At 40.7% G+C, this 24,277-nt stretch overlaps 1 protein-coding gene and 1 long non-coding RNA gene across 2 annotated transcripts in view; one reads left to right on the top strand and one right to left on the bottom strand.

Moving 5' to 3' along the window:
* LOC138974420 (serine/threonine-protein kinase Nek9-like) overlaps positions 1 to 5,954 on the top strand; it is a 39,030-nt gene extending 33,076 nt beyond the window's left edge. The window contains exons 22-24 of the mRNA XM_070347138.1: positions 873 to 1,178; positions 3,766 to 3,816; positions 4,439 to 5,954. Coding sequence (XP_070203239.1) covers positions 873 to 1,178; positions 3,766 to 3,816; positions 4,439 to 4,468 — 387 coding nt within the window. The 3' untranslated portion in view covers positions 4,469 to 5,954. The remainder of the gene's footprint in view (positions 1 to 872; positions 1,179 to 3,765; positions 3,817 to 4,438) is intronic.
* LOC138974665 (uncharacterized) overlaps positions 1 to 24,277 on the bottom strand; it is a 300,124-nt gene that overhangs the window by 48,485 nt on the left and 227,362 nt on the right. The gene's annotated exons all lie outside the window — the stretch shown is intronic.

The following is a 24,277-nucleotide window of genomic DNA, read 5'->3' as shown; positions in this document are numbered from 1 at the left end:
TTCCATCTCAGGCATTCCCATACCTGACAAAGACAGAGAGGGTGACAGAGATACAGAGAATGAGATGGAGAAAGAAAGAGAGCAAGACAGAGAAATAATAACAATAAAATTATCTTCTATAGCGCTGTTCATCACCACCAAACAGTAGTCTCATGGCGCTTTACATCATGCTTTGGAAATTAGAATTCAACATTGGTCACACATAAAAATTTCAGGCAAGAAGAAATGTGGAGGAAGAAAGAGAGAGTGAGAGAGAGGGTGTGTGTATATATGCAAGGATGGGGTTGGGTGAATGTGTGTGTGTGTGTGTGTTGGGGTGTGAGGGGGGGGGGAGAATGTTGAGGCAAATGAACTGTTATGCAGGTTTAATTTGCAGGTGTTTTTTTCATCCTTATTTCCAAAAAGAAAAGGAAGCACGTCACTTTAATATATAGCTGAATTTCATGAGCTTTCATGAGTGTTTTGTCTTTTGTTCAAAATTTTGTATGGATACTTTTGTAAAAAAAAAATGGTTTGTTTTAAATCCATTACTAGCAGAGATAGGCTTCAGTTCTGGCAGCTGTTGATAGATCGTGTTTCAGTGATGTTGCAAAGCTTTTTGGGGGGAGGGGGGGGGGGGGGTTAGCAAATTTCCATAAAGGTCATGAATGTTTTAGCAGTTTGCCAAAGTTTAAGGCAGTCCTTGATGATCCATCCCCAACCCTACCCCCCCCCCCCCTCCTCCCTCCCCGATGCAAAAACAAGTATAGCAGGTGATGGCAATAACATTTTTTTCGCAATTTGAAAGAAGTTTTGGTGTTTGACGACTGCCAATACCAAACAGTACCCCTGTCTTTAACTGCTTTTTGTGTCATTTATTTTTGCTATTGTAGGAATTACAAGACGCTGAAGTGATCCCTCTCCCAAAAGCACATGGGAGCGTGAGCAGCAACAGCGGCAGTGCTGACGGGGTTCAGGTGTCCTCACAGTGGCCAGAGAGCGAAAGCAGCCAGCAGTCCAGTGCTTACGCACAAAACGCCAACAGCAGCGTCTTGTCGCACAGTGACACTGCAGAGACTCAAGAAGATGGAGGGCCGCAGGGAGACCGAGAGACACAGATAGGCGTCAGTCTGATGGAGAGACTTCTCACTTGTAGTCGTGAAGAGCTGATGGCGATGCTAATGGATAAGGAAGAAGAGGTGAGAGACAAAGCAGAATCCATGTAGGATTCTCCAGAGCTGTGTAGTAGATAAGTTGGACAGTTTAGCATCAATCAGTTCAGACACATGAGAAAATGATGCGCTATGTATGTCATGTAATATTGAGGGTGAACAGGTTTACATCAAACAGTCCAGAGACATGAGAAAATGATGTGTTATTTCATGCAGAAACATAGTTTTAGCCAACAATATTGATAGGAACATTTGCTAATTACCATTTTGAATAAACCATTTGTCTTTCATGCTTTTTCAATATTATTAGTTATTTCTAATATGTTGACTGTTAGCAAATGATAACAGACATGTTTAGGAAATTATATCCAAATGAGCCGGCATATGATATTTTACGAGACATGTCTGTTATCATTTGCTAACAGGCAGCATATTAGAAATTTATTTCGACCAAAATAAAATTCGAACTGACTACGCAACTCTACTAGACAGAACAGCCAACGGGGACGGGATTGAACCGAGGCTGGTGTGACCTTATGCACATGACCTCATGCAGCCAATCACACACTTGACATCATGAATATTAACAGCTGACAGGTTCTCACGCAACACTCTCACATCAGGTTCAACAACCCTTTTGCTTTGCTTTGTCTTGTCTACTAGATATGGTCAGATTCATTATCAACATAAGACAGTAAGGAAATAATTTAAAACTGCATTTGAAGTAAACTGAGTCACACAATTTCATTTTGAGTCATTCCTCGGAACTTTTACCATGTAAGTTTCAAGCGAGCTGAGCACATGTCATTTTCAGAAGGTGGGTGGTGCCTGTATTCCCACCCCCGCCGACAAAGATGGCTTTTCGATATTTAGCATGGTAATGGGTTTTATTGTTAAAAATAAAAATTGTCACTCCTTAGAATAAGTCAACCTGAAGTTTTAAGTTCGAAGTTTTAGTTTGTAAGTCAACCTGAAGTTTTAAGTTCGAAGTTTTAGTTTGTCTTTCTTAATTTTAGAGTGATAAATAAAAAGGGTCCCTGCCTGACCGTTATAACATTTGGAGGATCACCTAGAATCAGCCCTGATTGGTCAGCTAGTGATATGGTTCACTAAAATGGAAATAACATGTGATCAATCAATCAATCAATATGAGGCTTATATCGCGCGTATTCCGTGGGTACAGTTCTAAGCGCAGGGATTTATTTTTTATTTTATTTTATTTTTTTATTTCATGCAATTTATATTGCGCACATATTCAAGGCGCAGGGATTTATTTATGCCGTGTGAGATGGAATTTTTTTACACAATACATCACGCATTCACATCGGCCAGCAGATCGCAGCCATTTCGGCGCATATCCTACTTTTCACGGCCTATTCACACGTGTATTTTGGTGGACATTTTTATCTATGCCTATACAATTTTGCCAGGAAAGACCCTTTTGTCAATCGTGGGATCTTTAACGTGCACACCCCAATGTAGTGTACACGAAAGGACCTCGGTTTTTTGTCTCATCCGAAAGACTAGCACTTGAACCCACCACCTAGGTTAGGAAAGGGGGGGAGAAAACTGCTAACGCCCTGACCCAGGGTCGAACTCGCAACCTCTTGCTTCCGAGCGCAAGTGCGTTACCACTCGGCCACCCAGTCCATTCTGGCATAAAGTGAGACGCACACACACAAACACAAAGAAAAAGAAGAAAAGGACAAATACAAAGCAAAATAACATGCAGGCTTTTACATGGAATAAGAGCACCCTTCAACTTGGACACATACCAAAAATCAACAACTAGCTGCTTTTGTACAGATTTGGAATTATTTTACTCAATTATTTTTGTCACTGGTAACTCACTGTACGTGTCACTCCACTGCTTAATTATGTCTGCCAAAATGTAGCACTGTGCGCAGAAAGCAGTGGGTCTGGTGGGTTCGGGTATGTTTTCAATCTGAAAGATATACTCTGCATAAAAGCCTGAACAGACCTTTGGCAGTTTACATGATGTCTGACACAGGAAAGAAGTTTATGAGAAAGTGACACCACACCGACACAGTGGCGTTTAGATATGATGGAATGCAGAGCTTTTGTTCAAAAGAAAAAGTGACGTAGTAGACACGGTGCCATAAAGATACGATGACAGTTAGAGCTGCCCCCCCATCAAACCCACCAACCCGCCCCCCTCCCTCCCCCCCCAAAAAAAACCCACCCCCCCCCCTCTCTAAAATCGCTCACAACCTACCCCCAACCCTACCCCATTCGCCCCCCCCCCCCATTCCCACTACCACCCAGACCCCCCCCCCCTCTCCTCCCCCCCCTCCTTCCCCCCCCTCCTTTTTCTGTTGCAGTCAGTTGCAGGTGCTCAGTCTGTAACAATGCGTCGTATAGCAAGCAGCACCATACTTGTGTCACTCTGAAGAATGTTAAAGAAAGGGTGGTGGGTTGGGTGGGCAGAGGAGGGGTGGGGGCACAGAGAGAAAGAGAGAGGGGGGGGGGGGGGGGGGGGGAGGTGTAAGAGGGGGGAGGGGGAATTGTACATTATACCCAAATGCGCATAAACTTATGTGCATGTGTGAAAGATCTTATTGAAAATTCCAAATGGAAACGTGTGTGTGGGCAGATTTTATCTTTGCAGAGAACAGTGCATGAGCTCAGAGCAGAAAATTCAAAGGTATCTAGATTTTTTTTCATACCAGCTTGCATGTGTGTGTGTGTGTGTGTGTGTGTGTGTGTGTGTGTGTGTGTGTGTGTGTGTAATTACATTTTTTTTAATGAATTAGGTGAGGATATTTCGTAATTTGCATTTTGATTTTGTCATATAAAATGTCAAGTAAGTGAAAAACATTGACTTTAATTTGACAGAAATGAATGTCAGGGGGAATAAACCCCAATCTCTCTCTCTCTCTTCTCTCTCTCTCTCTCTCTCTCTCTCTCTCTCTCTCTCTCTCTCTCTCTCTCTCTCTCTCTCTCTCTCTCTCTCTCCATATCAAACACACGCACATGCATGCATACACACACACAGAGACACACACTCACACACCTCACACACACTCACACTCACACACACACACACACACACACACATACACGCATGCTCAGACATCCCACCCACACAGACAATCACACACCTCGCACAACACAGCACGCAATAATGCGTGGTCATGCCATAAAAACTACTAATATTATGTAACAAGGCCAAACATTACTCATTAACTCAGTTACACAGGACGCATGATGCCAGCAGTTGTTTATGATTGATGACACACAATCTGTTTTTGACTGTCCTTTCCCAGTTCCGGGACGTCAAGGTGATTGAGGACTGATATGACACCTGCTGCAACTTAGAAAAAGCACCGGTAACATCACCAACAGGACCAACATTTGCTGACAAAAACAACGTGAGCTGAGACCAAGTAAGGACATTGTGGGGCCAAACACCGCAGTTTTTATCTAGCACATTGCACTGCACCCACCTCCTAAGTATGGGCTCTTGGCCAGGCAGTGCGAAGTAAGGTGACATTGCACCACACCTACCCATCAGATAAGGACATTATGCCTGACGGTATGAAACAAGGACTTAATTTTTACTCCACACGAAAAAAAGTCTTAAAAAAGAACTTTGCACCACATCCACCCAAGAAGTAGGGACACTTCTCCCTCATAAGCAGGACTCTGCATCAGCTTAAGGCGAGAAATAAGAACTTTCCACCACAAACAAAGACTTTGTGCCTGTCAGCATGAAGTAAGTCAATGCGCCAAGCAGCAGGATAAAATGACTTTACACCACACAAAAAGTCCTGAGAAAGAACTTTGCGCCACATCCTCCCAAGGAGTAAGGGACTCTGCACCAGCTTTAGGCACGAAATAAGAACTTTCCACCACAAAGACTTTGTGCCAGTCACCATGTTGTGAGGACAATGCGCCAAGCAGCAGATACAAGGACCTTGTAAACTAAGAACTTTACACTCAACTGACCTAAGTTAGGACAATGCCCCTGACATCACGAAGTAAGGACTTTGCACTTTTAGATGATTAATTTGTCAGTGTCCATGAAAACATGACATGAAGTAAACATTGAATGACATTGCGCCAAGAAGTAAGAACTCTGCACCAGGATGGAAAGCTTCAAGTTACGCCATGGAAGTAAGGGCTTGATGCAACCAGGTATCTTGAGATCATTGCACCAGGCATCACAAAAATAAAGACTTTGTGCTAGAAAGCCAGGCAAGACAGACAGATACTTGATGTCCGGATGCCTGCGTCACCCATAGTATTCACTGAGGCTTTATGTAACAATGCTCTATCTCTGACGTCTTGAGCTCCATATAAAGTGACAACACAGAGTCTTTGTTGAGGGCTTTGCTAACAATACACAGTCTTTGCTTATAAGCAAAGCCTCCTGTACATGTCATATAAAAAGCGCCGTAACAAGGTATTTAATTGTTTTTGTGAAGAGGTCAAGTCGTGTGGCTCACCGAGGGACCACGACAACTTGTGTCAAAGAAGTGTGGCAGGAAGGGGGAAGACATGACAGCTGATGAGTTATGACAGACTTTTGTCCTGTATGTATGTCCGCCGATGACCTTCATGGGGTGATGACCTTGAGGGGGTCATCAGCAGTCACTCTTCAAGTGCAGCTAGTTTCATGTGACCCCAGAAGGATTTACGAGATTGTGTGGGACATGCATCACACTGACGTTGACGTCAGTGTAAGTACCCTTTTTTTTTTGTGCATGTTCTTTTTGTTCTTTATTCTGAAAAGGCATTCCCAGTAAAAAGGCTCGTGGTACACGACACAGCTAAAAGGAATCTCACTGTGGTTGCATGCGACCATCTTTGGTGCTCTGCCTAACATTTTGACAGTCGTATTAATCATTGCACATAACAATTCACTACTGAATCTTGTTGTAAGTCCCACGTTAAAGTCAGCAATTGTGTAAAATCCGTCCAATTTCATTCTAAGAGTGAATGCAACTTAATTGCTGCTTGCTGCATGCATTTTGAAAAATGTATTAAAACTTCTTGACTGCCATAATATGTACATGTACATGAATCAGGTACGTACTTGGCAATCATAAAGAAAAAAGATACTCTGACAAGGGTCACAATCGCTGTATTTTGTATTTTTGAATCACAGCAAGATGACAAATTTTGTATGTTATGTTTTTTCATCTATTTTTTTTTTTAAACTAAATTTTTCCGGCAGTCATGGGGTTACTTAATTTACCATATGGTGTGATGTTTTGATTACTATCAGGATCAGTTGTAATCAACTTAGCTCTGTTGTGTACTTGCGGCCTAACTGTGCATGCGGGCACACGTGTGTCTGTCTGTATGTTTTGTGTTATTTTGTTTTGAGCCAGTTTGTGTTTTAGTGTATACTTGTGTGTGTGCTTGCTTGCGTGTGTGTATGTGCATGTGTGTGTGCATGTATGCATGCATGTGATTGTGTGTGTAAATATGTGTGTGTGTTTTTGAAGTACGAATACATTGCTTAATTAATGGCCGGAATGGAAAATGTTTGTATGAATGCGGAAGGAAAGCTTTCAAGTTAGCATGCTGTCTGCGTGATTTTTTTAAATGTTAATTTCTTTATTTTTACTATGTTTATTAATAATTTATGGCTTTTGTAATGGAATATGTTGTCAACATTCGGAAAGTAAAATATGGAGAGTGCAAGAATGTTGTTTTGTGTGAAACAAGTTTTGCTTGACCTCTATAAATTATATTCTCAATGATAATGAGAGCAAAGGTAAGCCTGCATAATACAAATCACGAACTGATCTCATGGAAAGAAGCCTTAAGATTAAGAACGATTTGTGTGAGACAATAAAAAACAAATCATGCACGTGGTCTATGTGTGTGTGTGTGTGTGCCTGTGTGTTTGTCACTTGTCTTGGTCTATATCTTTGTACGTGTATGTGTGTTTTTATGTGTACGTGCAAAACATATCACAGAGGTATTAAGGTGTTATTAATGATACATGTATGCTTTTTTTTTTTCCTATGATGGGCCAGGGGGCTGTGTGCCACTTGACATTTCTTTGCCATTACTGGCCAGCCCAGGAAGCATTGAGAAACAAGCATCTTGCGTTTTTCCCTCAAAGCAGATCAGTATTTTTGCCAACATAATAGTAATTTACTAAAGGTCACAATGTTTATAATTCCTGCTGTAAGTCAGTATTTTATTACGATCCATAACACAATGTTTTTGCTGAGATAACATGAAACAGAAAGAAAACCATGAAAAAACGTACCATCCCCTTTCTTCCACCCCAAAGAAAAATGTAAACAATCAAACACACGCACACGCACACACACGCACCACGAAAAAAAAATTCACTGCTACCTTGATTGAGTGAAAGCAAACATTCTCTTAACAGTCAGAGGACGTTGGTGAAAGGTTTCATGTTGAGCCCAGGTAAGTGAAAGTTGACGTTTTCTGTCAAGGTTGGGTGGTAGGTATAGGTATATGTATTACGTACCTGGCGGGGACAGCTAACACGTCTTCAGTGACACCTTTACCACAGTTGATTTGTTGGCCTATTTGTCAGCTGTAGAGGTGCTCACTTCCCATCTCTCTAAAGTGGAACCTCTAACCCCCCCCCCCCCCCCCCCCCCCCTCACACCCACCCTTCCCCCTCCTCGGGCTCCCCGCCACGGTTTTAAAACCTCCCCCTTTTGAGACGCTAATTTTCAAGATTTACTGTTGATAACGTCTGTAAATTTACCTCCATTTTAATACATTCTTCATTTCACAACCTGGTTTTTTTTCAATTTTTTTCTTCCTGAGGTCTTTAAATGGAGGTTCCATTGTACTAGCTGTAGTAATCGAGGAACATTCAATTAGCATCTCACCTGCTCCTATGATGTCATTCTTCCATCATCATCACGTGTTTCTATCGTGGAGTGACTTATACGTCGTCGCTCGCGTTCTGCCTGTTGGGGTGTCACTCACCTCTCGTTTTCTTTCATCCTCTTCTTTCATGATGTATGTGTGTGTGTGTGGGCGGGGCGTATTTGTGTATGGGGGGATTTAGGGTATGTGCATGTGTGTGTGTGTGTTAAGCGCACGCGCGTGTGTTTGTGTGTGTGTTTGTATGTGTGTGTGTGTGTTACGCGCGTATGTGTGTGTGTGTGTGTGTTACGTGTGTGTGCGTGTTACGCGTGTGTGCTTTAGAGGGCGAGGTTACAAAAGCGGCAGTGGTTCGATTTCTGTTTTCATCTTTTTCGTTTGCGAAAGAGGTAAAATGGCGAACATCAGTGTGCTCTTTCTTTCATTCGGCGTTGCCTATCTTCTGAGATTCGACCCCAACAACAACAACAATAACAGCAACAGCAGTAACAACGACGACAGTAGATAAATAAAATGAAAAACACCATTACAAATATGAACACACATAAAAATAAAAATAAAAACTGCAAACAAATGGACATGGCATGAATCCTGTACAGTTCTCTGCACTTTCATAGCATGCACAGCAGTTTGTCACTGGAACAAAAAGATTTTATTTCCATCGCATACTGCAATTTAAACACAATTAAGTAGCTTCTGTTTTGGCAACTGATAAAAATACAGTAACCCCCCATACACCCATTCTTTTAAGACAATCAAAACTCCGGGAAAATTAGGTCTTGAAAAGGGGGATAATTGAAATACATTTACATAGATTATGAGAAAAAAAGAAGTAAAAAATCCCGCATTACCAAGGGGGGGGGGGGGGGGGGGGGGGGGTCACTGTACCATACACGAGATTCTGTGGTGGTGGGGAATATTAATATATGTTTCTGACCCATTTAGACTTTAGTTAAGTTGTTTAGTTGGCTTCTATGAGACCAGTCCCAGACCCATCCAACCAATTAGACTGCGTACCTAACTGTGTAGCCTTCCCCATTGTTAATGTCACTGTGGCGACAGCGCACGATCGATCACTATATATATTGTTGAAGGCCCGTGGGATATTAAATCTCCAGATTGTTATGAGACAGGAAGTCCCTGCACTTATCAACTAACTTGATTTAAATCGGCCAGAGGAACTGACGTAAAAGAGAGAGAGAGAGGGAGACAGAGAGAGAGAGAGAGACAGAGAGAGAGAGAGAGAGAGAGAGAGATGCTTTGCTTTGATGCTTTGATGCTTTAATGTCTTTAGCTTAACAAGCCATATCGACACACACAAAAATCAACAAAACAACAGAAAACAACCCCCCCCCCCCCCCCCCAACAACAACAACAAAAATAAAGAGAGACTGAGAGAGAGAGAGAGAGAGAGAGAGAGAGAGAGAGAGAGAGAGAGAGAGAGAGAGAGAGAGAGAGAGAGCGACGACGACCGCGACGCACACAAACGTGGTACATACTCTGTTTTCTTCATGATACTTTCTTGACAAACACTGAATCGTATTATTCGACGATAAAGGAGAAAAAAAACTTTACTTTCCATGAGGTTCTGTCTGTCTCTCTGTATTTTCCTCTGTCTCTGTCTGTCTCACTCTCTCACTCTCTCTCTCTCTCTCTCTCTCTCTCTCTCTCTCTCTCTCTCTCTCTCTCTCTCTCTCTCTCCCTCTCCCCCAAGTCTTATAGTACAGTCATTAAGATTTTTGTTACCAAATCATTTTAAAACACACACACACTCTCTCTCTCTCTTTCTCTCTCTGCAATGATTAATGATAAAAAAATTAAACACTTCTTGAATCTTCACTCGCGAAAGATCTTTTTTTTACAATCACATCTTGTCAAATATTGATTATGCATTCACTGTATGGGATTGTGCAAGTGCTAATGTTTTGAAACCTTTAGCTAGTCTTCACAGAAGAGCAGTTAAGCTTATTATGTTAAAAAATCACACTCCTTCAGATTCTGATCATAAAAATGTGCAAGTATTAACATTCCAAAAAAGATTAATGTATAATAAAGATGTTAGGCCCTATAATGCATAAAGTGATGTCAGGGTATGCACCGGAGACATTACGTGATAATTTTATTTTGAACTATGACAGACTAAAAATCATAACACCGACTCCACGTATTGACCTTTTCAAATCAAGCCTTCTTTATTCGGGTGCGGTGATACAACGAATAATGTAACAAAAACGAATAATGTAACAATTGTTCGGGGGCGGCCCCCGAATAATGTAACAATTGTAACATTATTCGGGGGCCGCCCCCGAATAATGTAACAATTGTTACATTATTCGTGGCGGATGTAGCTTTTCCTTGATCGAGATTTTCTCTATAAATATAATTCACTAGGAAACACTAGACTGATAATTATTGTGATGCACACAAATTCTTGCGTAATGATGCGAATGACCCTTCACCCAGTGAGGTCAACAACGAAGGGTTTATAAGAGTGTCCAGGATAAATTATTTTTGCTTTCTTACATTCGAGGTTTTTCTTATCGGGAGACTCCGGATATAAGAAATATTTTTCTCTCGTCGGAGGAAAAACAAATGTCATCATATTTGTGGAAATGCATTGCATTATATGCCCGCAGGCAGGTGCATGAATGTGTATGTGATAATGAATATTTATGTTTGTAAATGTGCGTTCGAATTAATATGTGTATTTTAATGTGTTATTCCCGACTTGTAGTAGGGTTTGGGACATAGCACATGGTGGCCGCCATTATTAGCCTCGGCTTTCCCATATGTGTGTGGGTCTTCAAACCTCCTCTTAAAATACACGTGGAAAAAACACTTTTGGACAGGAATTAAGAAAAGTGTCGTCGCGGTTTTGTTTGCTTGTTTTGGGATGGGTTTTTTTTCCGACATCAGGTCCAATCTTTTTCGTTCTGTAACTTGTTCTTTTCTTTGATTCTATGTTCCTAAACCTTTATTCGTAACTAATGAAAACGACGTTAAACACCAAATAAAGAAAAGAAAGAATTCGTAACTAAAAATGTGTATAGTTTCTAATGGAGTTCCATATCGATACACACCGACACATATTTTGCAAGCACAAGAAGAGTAATTGCTATCCGAGTGTAAATATTCAGAATTATGTACAATACCAATGAATAATGATACAAATTAGATTGTTGTTTGCTTTTTTAAGATAGAATTTCTGTTTTTTGTTTTACCAATATTTTTGTTTGTTACAGGAATAGAACAAAAGGTCAATGAAATCTATTTCTCTAACACAATACGAGCTATGTTAAATCTGCACTATGGGATTTACCCATTCTAACAACAGAATATTTATGGAATGTAGTACGAAGGCTACCACAACGCAACAGTCTTAATCTTATTTCTTTCATTAAACTGGTAACATTGTTTTTGTACAAGCTCGAAACCGAATTTATATTTCCAAAATAGTGCTGTAATAGGTTTGCCTACTGTGTTTTGTTAAGGATTATTCGGATCTGCAGGGAATTCATGAAAAACGTTTGACAGCAATTGTGTGTTGTTAATCCGTGATTTGTAAAAATGTAAATACATTTTACAAATCACGTCGAACCTAAAACCGCGATTTGTAAAAATATAAAAATATCACATTCCACAAAGTAATGCATGCCTTTTATTATTATTAATTTTTCTTGTTTAGAGCCTCTACGCTACGTAGTGGGGGGTGGGGGGTGGGGGGGGGGGGTTAGTTCCACATCCCATTTTGGTGCAATCCCATTTTGCCACCGTCCCATTTTTTGCCCCATTCCATTTTTGCGACATTTCACAAGCCAAGCGTCATTTTACTAACATGTCATAACAATAGCGCGACATCCCATTTTGACACCATATCTCATTTGGCCGCCATGCTGTTTCACCGCCATTCCAATTCGCCCCCATCCCATTGTCGCGACATTTCACAAGCCAAGCGTCATTTTACTACCGTGTCATAACAATAGCGCGACATCCCATTTTGACACCATCCCATTTGGCCGCCATCCCATTTTTGATTTATTCTTCTTGCCAAGCCTCACTATACTACTATACTGCGTTATTCAACTAGGAAGACATTCTGTTTACGCGAAATCCCATTTTTGCCACAATCCAAAATGTCGCGAAATAGGGGTGGCGGCGAAATGGGATGACAGCAAAACGGCATGGCGACAAAATGGAATGTGGCGCTGGTGGTATGACACGGTGGTAAAATCACACTTGGCCTGACATGTCGCGAAAATGGGATGGGGGCGAAATGGGATAACGGCGAAACGGGATTGCGCCAAAATGGGAAGTGGAGCTAATGGTACATAACATGGTGGTAAAATGACACTTGGCCTGTAAAATTTAAATTAGGAGTGTGTCAGAGAGAGAGAGCAAATGGGAACACATAAGTGAATGGATGAAATGTAGTTACATTAAGTTAGAAAGGCAATTAGATAGATTTGTACAGATGTTTACCAGGACTTTGCACTCGATCATTCTGCATTTCGTTGTGTCTATTTTAGATGTTAACCAAGACTTTGCACTCATTGTGCGTTTCGTATACATGTGTGTATTCGTGATGTTAACCAGGACTTTGCACTGATTCTGTTTTTTCTTTGTAAACATATTGATTTGCTTTGACTCTAGCTGATGTATAGCAGGGTCATTGCAGATCACTCCAGGAATCTGGTAGAACAAGAGGCCTTGGACGACTGTCACAGGAGGATGCCAGCCAGGCAGCGAGTCAGCCAGCCAGGCAGCGAGTCAGCCAGCCAGCCAGTCAGCCAGCTAATCGTCATCGGCATCATTAAGGCAAATTAGCTTTAGATTAGCTAATTAGCCATTAAAAGGCAAGTTGTCGTTTGGTTAGTTTTCATTTATTTCTTAAATGAGCAGTGTGTCAGAGAGGAAATGGGGAAAAATCAGTGAATGAATGTAACATAGTTACATTAAGTTAGAAAGTTTATTACATAAATTTGTACTTCAGATGTTAACAAGGACTTTGTACTAATTCTGCTTTTCTTCGTGTATATTTCAAATGTTAAACAGGACTTTACACTAATTCTGCGTTTAGTGTGTGTGTGTTCCTGGTGTTAATACGAATACGAATACGAATACGAATACTTTATTATCTCATACAGAGAAATTTCAGTGTGGTGCACATTAAAAGACAAAACAAATAATAAGACAACAGATAAAAATACCATACGAAGCATACTACACTCGCGCACGCATATGTACACTAACAGGAATAGTAACATGATTCCAAATAGGTAAATTGCCGTCAGCTTTAGCTAAAAGTTTACCGCTAAAAACTATCATTATCACAGGACTAGATATGTTATAACCAGAACTTTGCACTAATTACTGTTTTTCTAGATACAATGGTTGTCTGTTCCTACTTTTATCTTCTTCATCCGCTCTGTCTGTCAGAGGTTCTCTGTCTTTGCCTTCGGCAGCTGCTATGCCTTTTTTCCTGCGGTCATGGTTCCTGCACAATCATCCAGTAATCATGTGAGTTACTAAACTGTATAACTGTCCGACCAGCTTGTCGGTATTTAGACACATAAATATATTTGATTTTTGTTTTTACATTTGTTAGTTACAGATGTGCAGATTTTGTTATTGGTTCATATAAGTCTTGAAACCGATTTGGAAGAGCTAGTCCGGCATATTGCCCAGAATAACATCTTTCTACCTGATTTAGTTTTCTGTCTTCATTTGCAGCCCTTCGTACATTTGATTACTGCCTCTGCCTTTATCATCTGCCATGCCTTTCTCCCTGCGGTCATCATCCTGTTTTCCTGCCTTCGCCTTCGTCGTCTGCTGTTCCTGTCTCCCTGCGGTCATTATCCTGTGTTCCCGTCTTCGCCTTCGTCATCTGATGTGCCTTTCTCCCTGCGGTCATCATCCTGTTTTCCTGCCTTCGCCTTCATCGTCTGCTGGCCCTGTCTCCCTGTGGTCATCATCCTGTGTTCCTGCCTTCGCCTTCGTCATCTGATGTGCCTTTCTCCCTGCGGTCATCATCCTGTTTTCCTGCCTTCGCCTTCGTCGTCTGCTGTTCCTGTCTCCCTGCGGTCATTATCCTGTGTTCCCGTCTTCGCCTTCGTCATCTGCTGTTCCTGTCTCCCTGCAGTCATCATCCTGTGTCGCGTTCATCATCCGCTGTGCCTTTCTCCCTGCGGTCATGACCCTGTGTTCCTGACTTCGCCTTCATCATCCGCTGTGCCTTTCTCCCTGCGGTCATGATCCTGTGTTCCTGACTTCGCCTTCATCATCTGCTGTGCCTTTCTCCCTGCGGTCATCATCCTGTGTTCCTGCCTTCGCCTTCATCATCTGCTGTGCCTTTCTCCCTGCGGTCATCATCCTGTGTTCCTGCCTTCGCCTTCATCATCTGCTGTGCCTGTCTCCCTGCGGTCATGATCATGTGTTCCCGACTTCGCCTTCATCATCTGCTGTGCCTTTCTCCCTGCAGTCATCGTTCCTGTTCCGTCAGCTGTCGTCTTTGATGTCTGCATCATTTTCAGCTAGATGGTGTCTTGCTAACAAAGGTGATGGTTTTTTTCTTGTGAACTTCACATTTCTCTGAAGTGTGCCCTATTCTATTTTGTATGCAGGTTACTTTACGGATTACAGTCTTTTCAGGACTTTTGAGAATTTACTTTGATTAAAAGTTGACATTGTTTGATGTTTGGTATTACAATTGGAACTTGGAGATTTGTATTTGTTTCTGGGGGCTTGAACGCCAGGATTGTTATCTTTTCGCAAAACAACAAAGCAACAAAGCAACAAAACAACAAAGCAACAAAACAACAAAGCAACAAAAAACGTTCAAATGATCATTTTCTCATGAGGATTTAGTTGTTACAATGTTTGAAGGGTGATTAGAACATATAACATTAATGTTGTCTTTCTGATTCACTCATGTTTTTGTCTTCATTTGCAGCCTCTCCATCGCTGCTGAGACACAACGTATGAAACGGACCTTCACCGGCCCTTGCTACTGTCATCTCCTGCAGTCATCTGCCGTGACTTTCTCCCTGCTATCATCATTAAGTGCTCCGGGCTTAGCCTTCGTCATCTATTGGGCTTTTCTTACTGCTGCCATCGTTGTGGGATTTTTCTTTCCCCTTCGTCGTCTGCCTTAACTTTCGTCCTGCCTTCATCATCGTCATCTGCTGTGCATCATCGAATATACGAAGTTATTTTTTTAAATTATTTTTTATTTTATTTTGAAGGATTCTGATTCTCTTGTTTGTGCTTCCGATGTACATTGAAAGCGCTGTTGTTGTTTCACATTAGGAGGGTCCCATTAACTGAGGCTGTGGTAATTGTGATAGTGTTTGTGGTTGTTGAGTGTTTCTGTTGATTGTTTATGTCGCTGTTGTTGAGTGCATGTTTCTGTTGATTGTTTATGTCGCTGTGGCTGTTGTTGCTGGTGTTACTGCTGTTTTATACTTCATTTAATAATGGTATCCAATTAGTTTAGCCAGGTTTGAACCTTTTTTTTATAATTTGCTTTTTGTTGTTTGTGGTTTTAGATGTTTTGTATTTGAATTTATATCCCCCCGCGGGTTAGGGGGAAGAATTTACCCGATGCTCCCCAGCATGTCGTAAGAGGCGACTAACGGATTCTGTTTCTCTTTTTACCCTTGTACTGGAAACTTGCATTCTCCCAGTAAGGTAATACATTGTACTACGTTGCAAGCCCCTGGAGCACATTTTTTATTAGTGCTTTTGTGAACAAGAAACAATTGACAAGTGGCTCTATCCCATCTCCCCCCTTTCCCCGTCGCGATATAACCTTCGTGGTTGAAAACGACGTTAAACACCAAATAAAGAAAGAAAGAAAGAATTTGAATTTATGTTTGTTCTTGCTGTTGTTGTTGATGGCTCCCCCGTTCTCTTCTTTCGTCGTTTCTTTTCTTGTTGGTGCAGCTCTCAATAATTATTTAAGGCTGTATTTTTTGTAGTGGCGGTAGTTGTACATTGTCATGTACTTGTTTCTCTTTTCCACTGTTGGCTGTTGTGTTTGTTACTGTCAACATCATTGTTGTTTTGTTGATGTAGCTCTCATTGACTGAGGCAGTAGTTTGTGTAGTGGAAGTGGCTGTAGGCGTTTCTGTGTTTGGTTGATGTTGTTATTACCGTTGTTGTTGTTGTTGTTGTTGTTGTTGTTGTTGTTGTTGCCGTCATCTGGCCATTTGTGCATTTTTTTCATCACATATTTTGTGTTGATGTCCTGAATTTCATCTGTTAATATGTGAGTCTCTGTTTATGAACTGTTATATACAGTTTATAACTGTTATATAACTGTTTATGTATACATCCCCGTTCTTGGCCACGCCTTCCACTGTGCTTTGAGAGCTAGTTCTGGGGGCACTGGAAGGCCTGACTGAATGTTCAGTATCCTTTGATCTTTTTTCTTGGAAAAAATGTGTGCTCTTGTGTTTTTGTCTTCATAAAACATCCCCTCTTTGTCATTTTGTTCTTCTCAAGAACCCGTTATTGAGACATGATTTTAAGTTAACACCTTCATTGTTCGATTGGGTTTTGTTTTTGTATTTTTTATTTTTTTTTTGTACTTGATTTTATAGAAGTTATTAGGCAGAACTGGTGTTTTTTTTCTTCAATTACGGCCTTTTTTTCTACATTAGTTTCGTGTCTAACTGATGGGTTTTTCCTCCGGGGTTGCCCCGGTTTTGTTCACATACCCCCATTAGTGTCTGGATTGAGTATAAATAACAGATGTTTTTACTTCCAGTGTTAGACCTGATACTGAAGTTAAAGCTATATTACTTACGTTTAAGCGTAGCTCTTCTTTATTTCTTCCATTATATTTTGATCATCTTCCTTTTTCGATCGTTCCTGTACACGCACATGCTTTCTTTCTTTCTTTATTTGGTGTTTAACGTCATTTTCAACCACGAAGGTTACATCGCGACGGGGAAAGGGGGGGGAGGGGGGGGTGGGAGATGGGATAGAGTCACTTGTTAATTGTTTCTTGTTCACAAAAGCACTAATAAAAAAATTGCTCCAGGGGCTTGCAACGTAGTACACTATATTACCTTAATGGGAGAATGCAAGTTTCCAGTACAAAGGACTTAACATTTCTTACATACTGCTTGACTAAAATCTTTACAAACATGGACTATATTCTATACAAGAAACACTTAACAAGGGTAAAAGGAGAAACAGAATCTGTTAGTCGCCTCTTACGACATGCTGGGGAGCATCGGGTAAATTCTTCCCCCTAACCCGCTAGTAAGCACACTATCTCTTTCTCTTATGTGAACATGCAAGCACCATACTTTCCATGCTGACGTGATTTGTGTTTTTTTGTTTTGTGTGTGTCTTTTAATCTCACTTAAATGCAAGTGTCTACCTGTGGATTGTATTGAGAGAAGCACCATCAGAAACTTCTTATTAGATAGCCATTTGTGCATTTTTTTTCATCACATATTTTGTGTTGATGACTTGCTAATTTTGTTAAAGATCTGAGTCTCTGTTTATGAAGGTTATGCAACCCTGTTCTTGGACACACCTTCCAGTGTGATATGGGAGCTAGTTCTGGGGGCACTGGAAGGGCTGACTGAATGTTCAGTGTCTTTTACAAAAAAATTCTTGCAAACAAAATGTGTTCTTTTGTTTTTTGTTTGCTTGTGTTTGTCTTCCACATCAATTTTGTTCTGTCAATTTTTTTTAACTAATGACGTCAAAGGAAACGACAACAACAAGAGAAAGACGGAAAAAGTCTGACAGCTATGGTAGTGACATCCTGGTGAAAATAATTATTCCCTCTTCCTATAATGCATTACGTCTACGTTTCTGGTGCATTAGTGGGGGAAGCCGAAAGTAGGGTAATGCACACGCAGTGCATTTTAAATCAATCATCCTTGTCCCCTCCGGACAGGCCGCGGCTCTTCATAATTCATACCTCATCTTGCGTTGGTGGCCCTCCAGCTCTGGTAGTGATTTTTTTACACAGCGTAGATTTGTGTTTTATGTCTGCAAATCGCTGCGGCACTTTTTCTCCAGAGACTGACTCACTGAGGCTTTTAATGGTTAAGTCAATATATCAAACCAGGTCATTTTTCGAAGAATGTAGTATGTTCAACTGAGTGTGTGTGTGTGTGTGTGTGTGTGTAGGCCGCCTGTGTCAGTGTATGTGTGTGTGTGTGTCAGTGTGTGCCCCACGGTGTGTCAGTCAGTGAGACGGTTTGTGTGTGTGTGTGTCTCAGAATGCTGCGGACAAGCGGCTATATATATATATAGGCAGGACTCAAGATCTACCAGCTCCTAGCATATAACCACGTCATGTCCCAAATAGACACTAGCTCTGGGGACAGAACAACCAAATTAGCATAGCGATCCGCCTACCTGCGAGAAATGTTTTTTTTTTTACCAGCGACAACGAATCGGTAAAAAGAACTTGGATACTGATGGGATGGGCGACATATAACCTAAATCATTATATATTATGCGTCGTATAAAAACACTGATAAGCCTACAGGCACAGGCATATTACTGACGCGACTACTGGCTCCCACCGTTTGTCTATTTCTGAGCAGTCTCCAAACCAGTTTCATGCGCCTGTAAGTCAGTTGCAGAGAGACACATTTTCAAAAACAAATTCAAAACCTCACCCTCAAAAGAACAACTTACACACAAAAAAACACCAAACAAAACAACAACATTTAAATTTAGTTAAAAGCCGGAATATCCAACTCGGGACTCAAGTGTTTGCATGGAAAAGTGGCGGGCTATATTAATGGCATTGCCGGATAAAATCTGTCTCTGTTATTACAGCTGCGCTTCTTTCTAATCACACACACGCATCGAAATGCACACACCTGCACACAAACACATACTCACACAATGCACATTAATTGATACTTCGTGTGGCCGCAGCATTGATCATCATTCCCGGACACAGGTGTTGGATAGGTCGAAGAAAGCATCTCCAGCATACCCCGCGAGAAGACTTATTTTTGCCCACCACTTACACATTTTGCTGCAGAAAACAAAGCCGGAAAGAAAGAAAGTCGAAAGAAACAATGAAACAAAGAAACTAAGAAACAAACGAACAAACAATAGCGACAGCACAGACATTTGATCTGGGATAGTGGTTTGAAAGCGTTCTCGTACAAATATAAAATTATCCATTAAACTATTACAACGTGACTGAAACGAAACGTCCGCGGGCAAAAGCTACAGGGCACATCCAGTTGAATGTGCGCCGGCCGCACGCGGGTCACGACCTTCACCTTCGCGAAACGTGGACCCAAACAGAGAGAGGGAGAGAGCTTTGAAAAGCCGAGCGAGAATACGTTTTACTAATCGAACGATCCGTGTCGATGGAGATATCCCAAGGAGTTTTACTGTGCGGAGAGTGTATGTGTGAAGTGTTCAACCACCTGAAGATCAGATCTGGTAAGTCACAAGTGAATGTCTTTCCTTCATTGACATTGATTTTATTGTGTTACATTACAACCATACTGTTTCACCTTGTTTGTTATGGCGAGCACGTGACATTTTTCGTCTGCTTTGAATCTTCAGTGTTTGTCAAAAATTGATTCAGTAAATGACAACGGGATCAAAGGCCATTGCAAAGTAGATGCGTTTGGGGCGAGCGGTAATTTGACTGAAGCTAACAGACCACAGACAGTTTGAGAGGAACTTGTAAGATATGGAAGATGGTTGTTACACGGAAGAAGAATCTTCAGGACTGTACACCGGCTCCCCCGCAAACATTATACCATACTGCGAGTTCGGAAAAAGACGACAGAAAAACAAGCAAACGGAAAAGGCAACAGGGTCTTCCCGTACAAGTTCAACACAAAACAGATTGTCAGATCGCAGTCTCTAGGAGCTAAATGGGACGATCATAGAAATTAGAAGAGCTGTGTTTAGCGTTGGAGTTTCTCTTTGGGGGAAACCCCACCCCTGCCTTATTGACAGGAGTGGCTGTGTGCTTTTGGGGTTGCTAGGTCAGCTGTTAGTACGGTCACTCATCACTTGTCCTCTTCTTTAACTTGTACATCTGTCTTTTTACTAAAAGAATAGAGATGAATATTGTATTGTCTGCTATTACCAGTTAGTGAGTTACTTCAAGGGTAAGACTAGCTAAGACAAGTAAGAGGCTTGTTTCTGTTCAGCAAGTGACATTTCAGTGGCATATTTCACATCTTTTCCCCCACCCCAAGCAGTTTGCTTTGATTAGCAGAGTTATCCTTTCCTTCACCTGCAAACATAAAAATGCACTTTCCGCCTCCCCCCAGCTGTGGTTAAACTTATTTTCACGAGCAAAAACTTGCTTCCCGCTTCACTGGGGAACATAATGTGAACTTTCGCACCCAACAATAATGAGATATTTGTAAACGTTTGTTTTATCAGCAACAAGATGTCTTTCCTTTTATACCGTAACTTACAACATCTGTGTACCTAGATCCCTAAATTAACAGTGAACAAGTTTGTTTTAATCAGCAACAAAACAAAGTGTACATTTCTTTCCTGTTTCCTTTCGAATTCACGCCAAAACTGTACAATAATAGTTTGTTTCCTTTCGTCAAAATCTGATAACTTAATCTATTTATAATGCTTTACAGTCAAATTGCTTTAAGTTTAAGCTAACAAATTTTTTTTGTTTTTGTTTTTGTGAAGTTTATGTTTTCAGTTTTGTAGGAAGAGAAAAACCCACTTGTTTGTCAAGTGTCAGCTTCACACCAGTAAATGTCTCATACAATCAAAAGGTTTAAAAAAAAAGTGTTATATTTTTTATTTTTAGTGAGTCAGCCTGAATAAATGAAGGTGTTGAAAAAGAGTAATTATATATATCTATAACAGAGAAAGAAACAGACACAGTTCAGTCTTTAATAGAAGGCAGATGAGATGTCACATTCACAATATAGACTTTTTGCACACACTACATGGATGTTGCTTGGATTTATTTATTTTCACAAATTTACCAAGATACTGTAGCCATAAAACCAAGTTTTGGCAGTCCTGGGCACCTTCTCCTCCTCACCCTGAAAAAGTTGGGCATTTTTGCTGTAATGACAGCAAAGTTTTCACTCAGCAATTAGAAATGCTTCTTTATTTTGCCAATGCAAAATGGCATCCATGCAGTATTATGATTGTGTGTGTGTGAGCATGTGTGTATTTGTGCATACATGTGTCTGTGTGTGACAGTGAGATTGCGCTTTTCAGTTCAGTGTGGCTGGCACATTAGAAAACCTTAATTACCCAGATGAAAAAAATGCTGTCCCTTCTGATCAGGTATGCTCCTTTCAGGGAAGCATGCCCATTACCTTTGTGTCTCTGATCCAGTATATCCTGCCCCTTTCAAAAGGCATTTGCTGGCATTCCTGGAATGCAGCTGTTGTGCTGTCAAGTTCAGTGGTTCAAAGGCTGTGAAAATGAGGTTTTGACTTAGAGAGTCTGTCATTGGAATGACTGCCTGTTAGTGTTAAACCTACTGCACTGGTGCAAGTGGTTGTCCTAAGCCTGCTGTTATTTTGAGGGCTTATTTTTAATAGTATGAATGAAGGAGGTTTTCGTGTAGCCTTGGTGTTTCTGGAACAAAATTTCCCTTGCCTTGCCTACTCTTGAAAAAAGTAAGGTGTCAAACTCTGACGTTTTAAGTGCATAACAATTTAATAACATGTAAAAATAGTTTTTTTTGTGTATAGTGCACAGCTTTTCACTTTGTGTCTGCTTTTTTTTCAGTCTTGTTCATAAGGTAAATCTATTAATACTAATAGCCTGTCAGAGGTGACGAGAAAGTAATCATATCAGCAAAATTAGTACGACAACAAATTAGCATTAGCATGCAATATCAAGAAACTCCATTATCAGAATATTGCACTCTAAAAGATCATGAAATATTCATAAAGTCAGCTGATTAATCTTCTGACCCAGACAATATATTTTTGTGTGTAGTTTTTTTTTGTAGAAAAGATTACAAGTGGTTTTCAGTGTTGTTTAGTCAAGCTATAATGCCAGAAGTAACAAGAGAAGATTGTCAGATAAAAATTGACTGGAAGAGATATTGAGATAAGCTGTGTCAAAAATAGAGTTTAATTCTAAACATGATTCTCTTCTTGTCTGGAAAGAAGTGTAGGTTGCAAATGCACTCAGATAAATCGTGTGTGTGTGTGTGTGTGTGTGTGTGCATGGATTTGTATACATGTGTGTATTGTGTGTCTTCCTGCCTTGTGTTCTTGTGTGTGTACATACTTTCCTGTCTGTCTGTCTGTCTGTGTGTGCGTGCGTGCGTGCGTGCATTCATGTGTGTATCTGTCTCGGTGTGTGTTTGTGTGTGGTTTGTTGTGGCATGGGTTACCGGTTAGTAGTGCACAAAAAGGCGAGGCTCTTGGAATTTGAGTATGATCTGCCCCTGAATTGTAATCCCCAAATAACCTTATGTCAGGTGTTTTTGGTTATTGCAAAATGCCTTTTATTCATGTTGATTAATCAATAATTCATAAGTTGAAGCTTAGATCATCTATCAACAGAGGGGACTGATCAATATCATCATGAAAAGGGAAGCTTCAGTGTGCAATTAGTATTCTGTCCATGGATGAGATGCACATGTATGTGTCTTCTGCCCCCTTGGACTCGTTGGAGTACTTTTTTTGTATCTTTGCATCTTTGTAATTGGAACATTGGTTTCAGTCCAAGAGTTCTAATGCCAAATGGTGTTCCTTATTTTAATTTTTATAAATTAGCCAGCGTGGATGTGCTAGCCTTTTTCTTTTCTAGCTTGTTTTTGAAACATAGATCTATATCAAGAAAGGAGAAGGAACGGAGAGGAAAAAAATAAAAATAAAAACACAGAAAAGGGAAACTAAACACAACACAACCTCTCCATCCTCAGAGAAAGATGCAAACAATTAAGGTACGTAATTCCAGAGCGGTTAGTTCGCCCAGTTTGACCATCAAGGCTTGTCATTTCTCTATTCGCCTCTGGAATATAACCTTACCATCCTGTCCTGCCGCACGACTTTACGAACCGAAACGTGCAGACAGCTGTTTTTCACTGTCCTCACGACCGTCCAATGGGATTTGAAAACTACGGTACACTTGCTGGAAGCGTATAATCAGCTGGTGTCCCTGAATAGTCCCACTCCCAGTGCAAATGAGGATGTAAAAAATCAATACATGCAAGAGGAGAGTGATATCTGATGATCGCAAAGCTCAGTTGGCCAGGTCCAGTGTCAACTGGTTGACAGACAAACAGAAGATATGTTGAAAGATAGAAATGCGCTGATAAAATTTAAAGACTGTTCATTTGTGTGTTGACATCTCGTCTTTCCGAGTCACAGTCGTTGGTGAAAATACTACTGCTCTTTCTTTTTTTTAACGGTGTTTGGTGAAAAAAGCATCTTTAAAACAAACACAGTGTAAAGACAGTGTACGAAATTCGAAAGATCATATGTTATATGGTAGGCACAGAGATACGCTGATAAAAATCAGATTTATAAACTACTTCTTTCACAGTAGTTGTTCCGAGTAAGATTTAGAAGAAAAAACCCACCCATGGACAGTGCACATAGTGATAGTGGCAATTAAAGCTTATTAGACGAGACATGTGTGCAGAGATTTAAGCTGATAGAAATCCGATGCAACATTTTGTAGTGTACATCTGGGTTTTTTCACGAGTAGGATTTAAAGAGACTGAGAGAGAAAAACAAACACTTGAGACAGTGTACATGTATCCTTAAAGTGACAAAAGAGGAACATCGGCAGCACAGATCGACGCTGATAAAAATAAATTATGTGAAGACTTTGTTGTAGACGGTTTCCTCACGATTAGATATCTTGTGAATGTGAACGCAACACTCAGAGAAATTGTACGTCTAAAAAGTGGCCAACGAGTTGAAGCCAAAACGTTCAAAGCTGATCTAGGCCTACCTTTCCCTCACTATTTGGACGTTAGGGGTAAGTAAGTTCAGGGACATTGTAACAGCAGAAGTGACAAGGGCTTTAAAAGTCCAAACGCTTACGGACCGATTCACCTTTCTCGACGTTTTGTACTGTGTGGTGAGTAAGCTTGCCTTATCTTTGTTTTGTCTCCGCAGTTTTTGTGTTTCTTCTTGCTGTTTTAGTTATTCTTTCTGATATATATACTTCCTTTCTTTCTTCATTCCTTCCCTTTTTACATTTAGTCAAGTTTTGACTAAATGTTTTAACATAGAGGGGGAATCGAGACGATGGTCGTGGTGTCTGTGTGTGTGTGTGTCTGTCTGTCTGTGTGTGTGTGTAGAACGATT

The sequence above is a fragment of the Littorina saxatilis genome, linkage group LG1 (genome assembly GCF_037325665.1).
Source record: "Littorina saxatilis isolate snail1 linkage group LG1, US_GU_Lsax_2.0, whole genome shotgun sequence".
Lineage (NCBI taxonomy): Eukaryota > Metazoa > Mollusca > Gastropoda > Littorinimorpha > Littorinidae > Littorina > Littorina saxatilis.
This window is presented reverse-complemented; position numbering and strand designations above follow the sequence as displayed.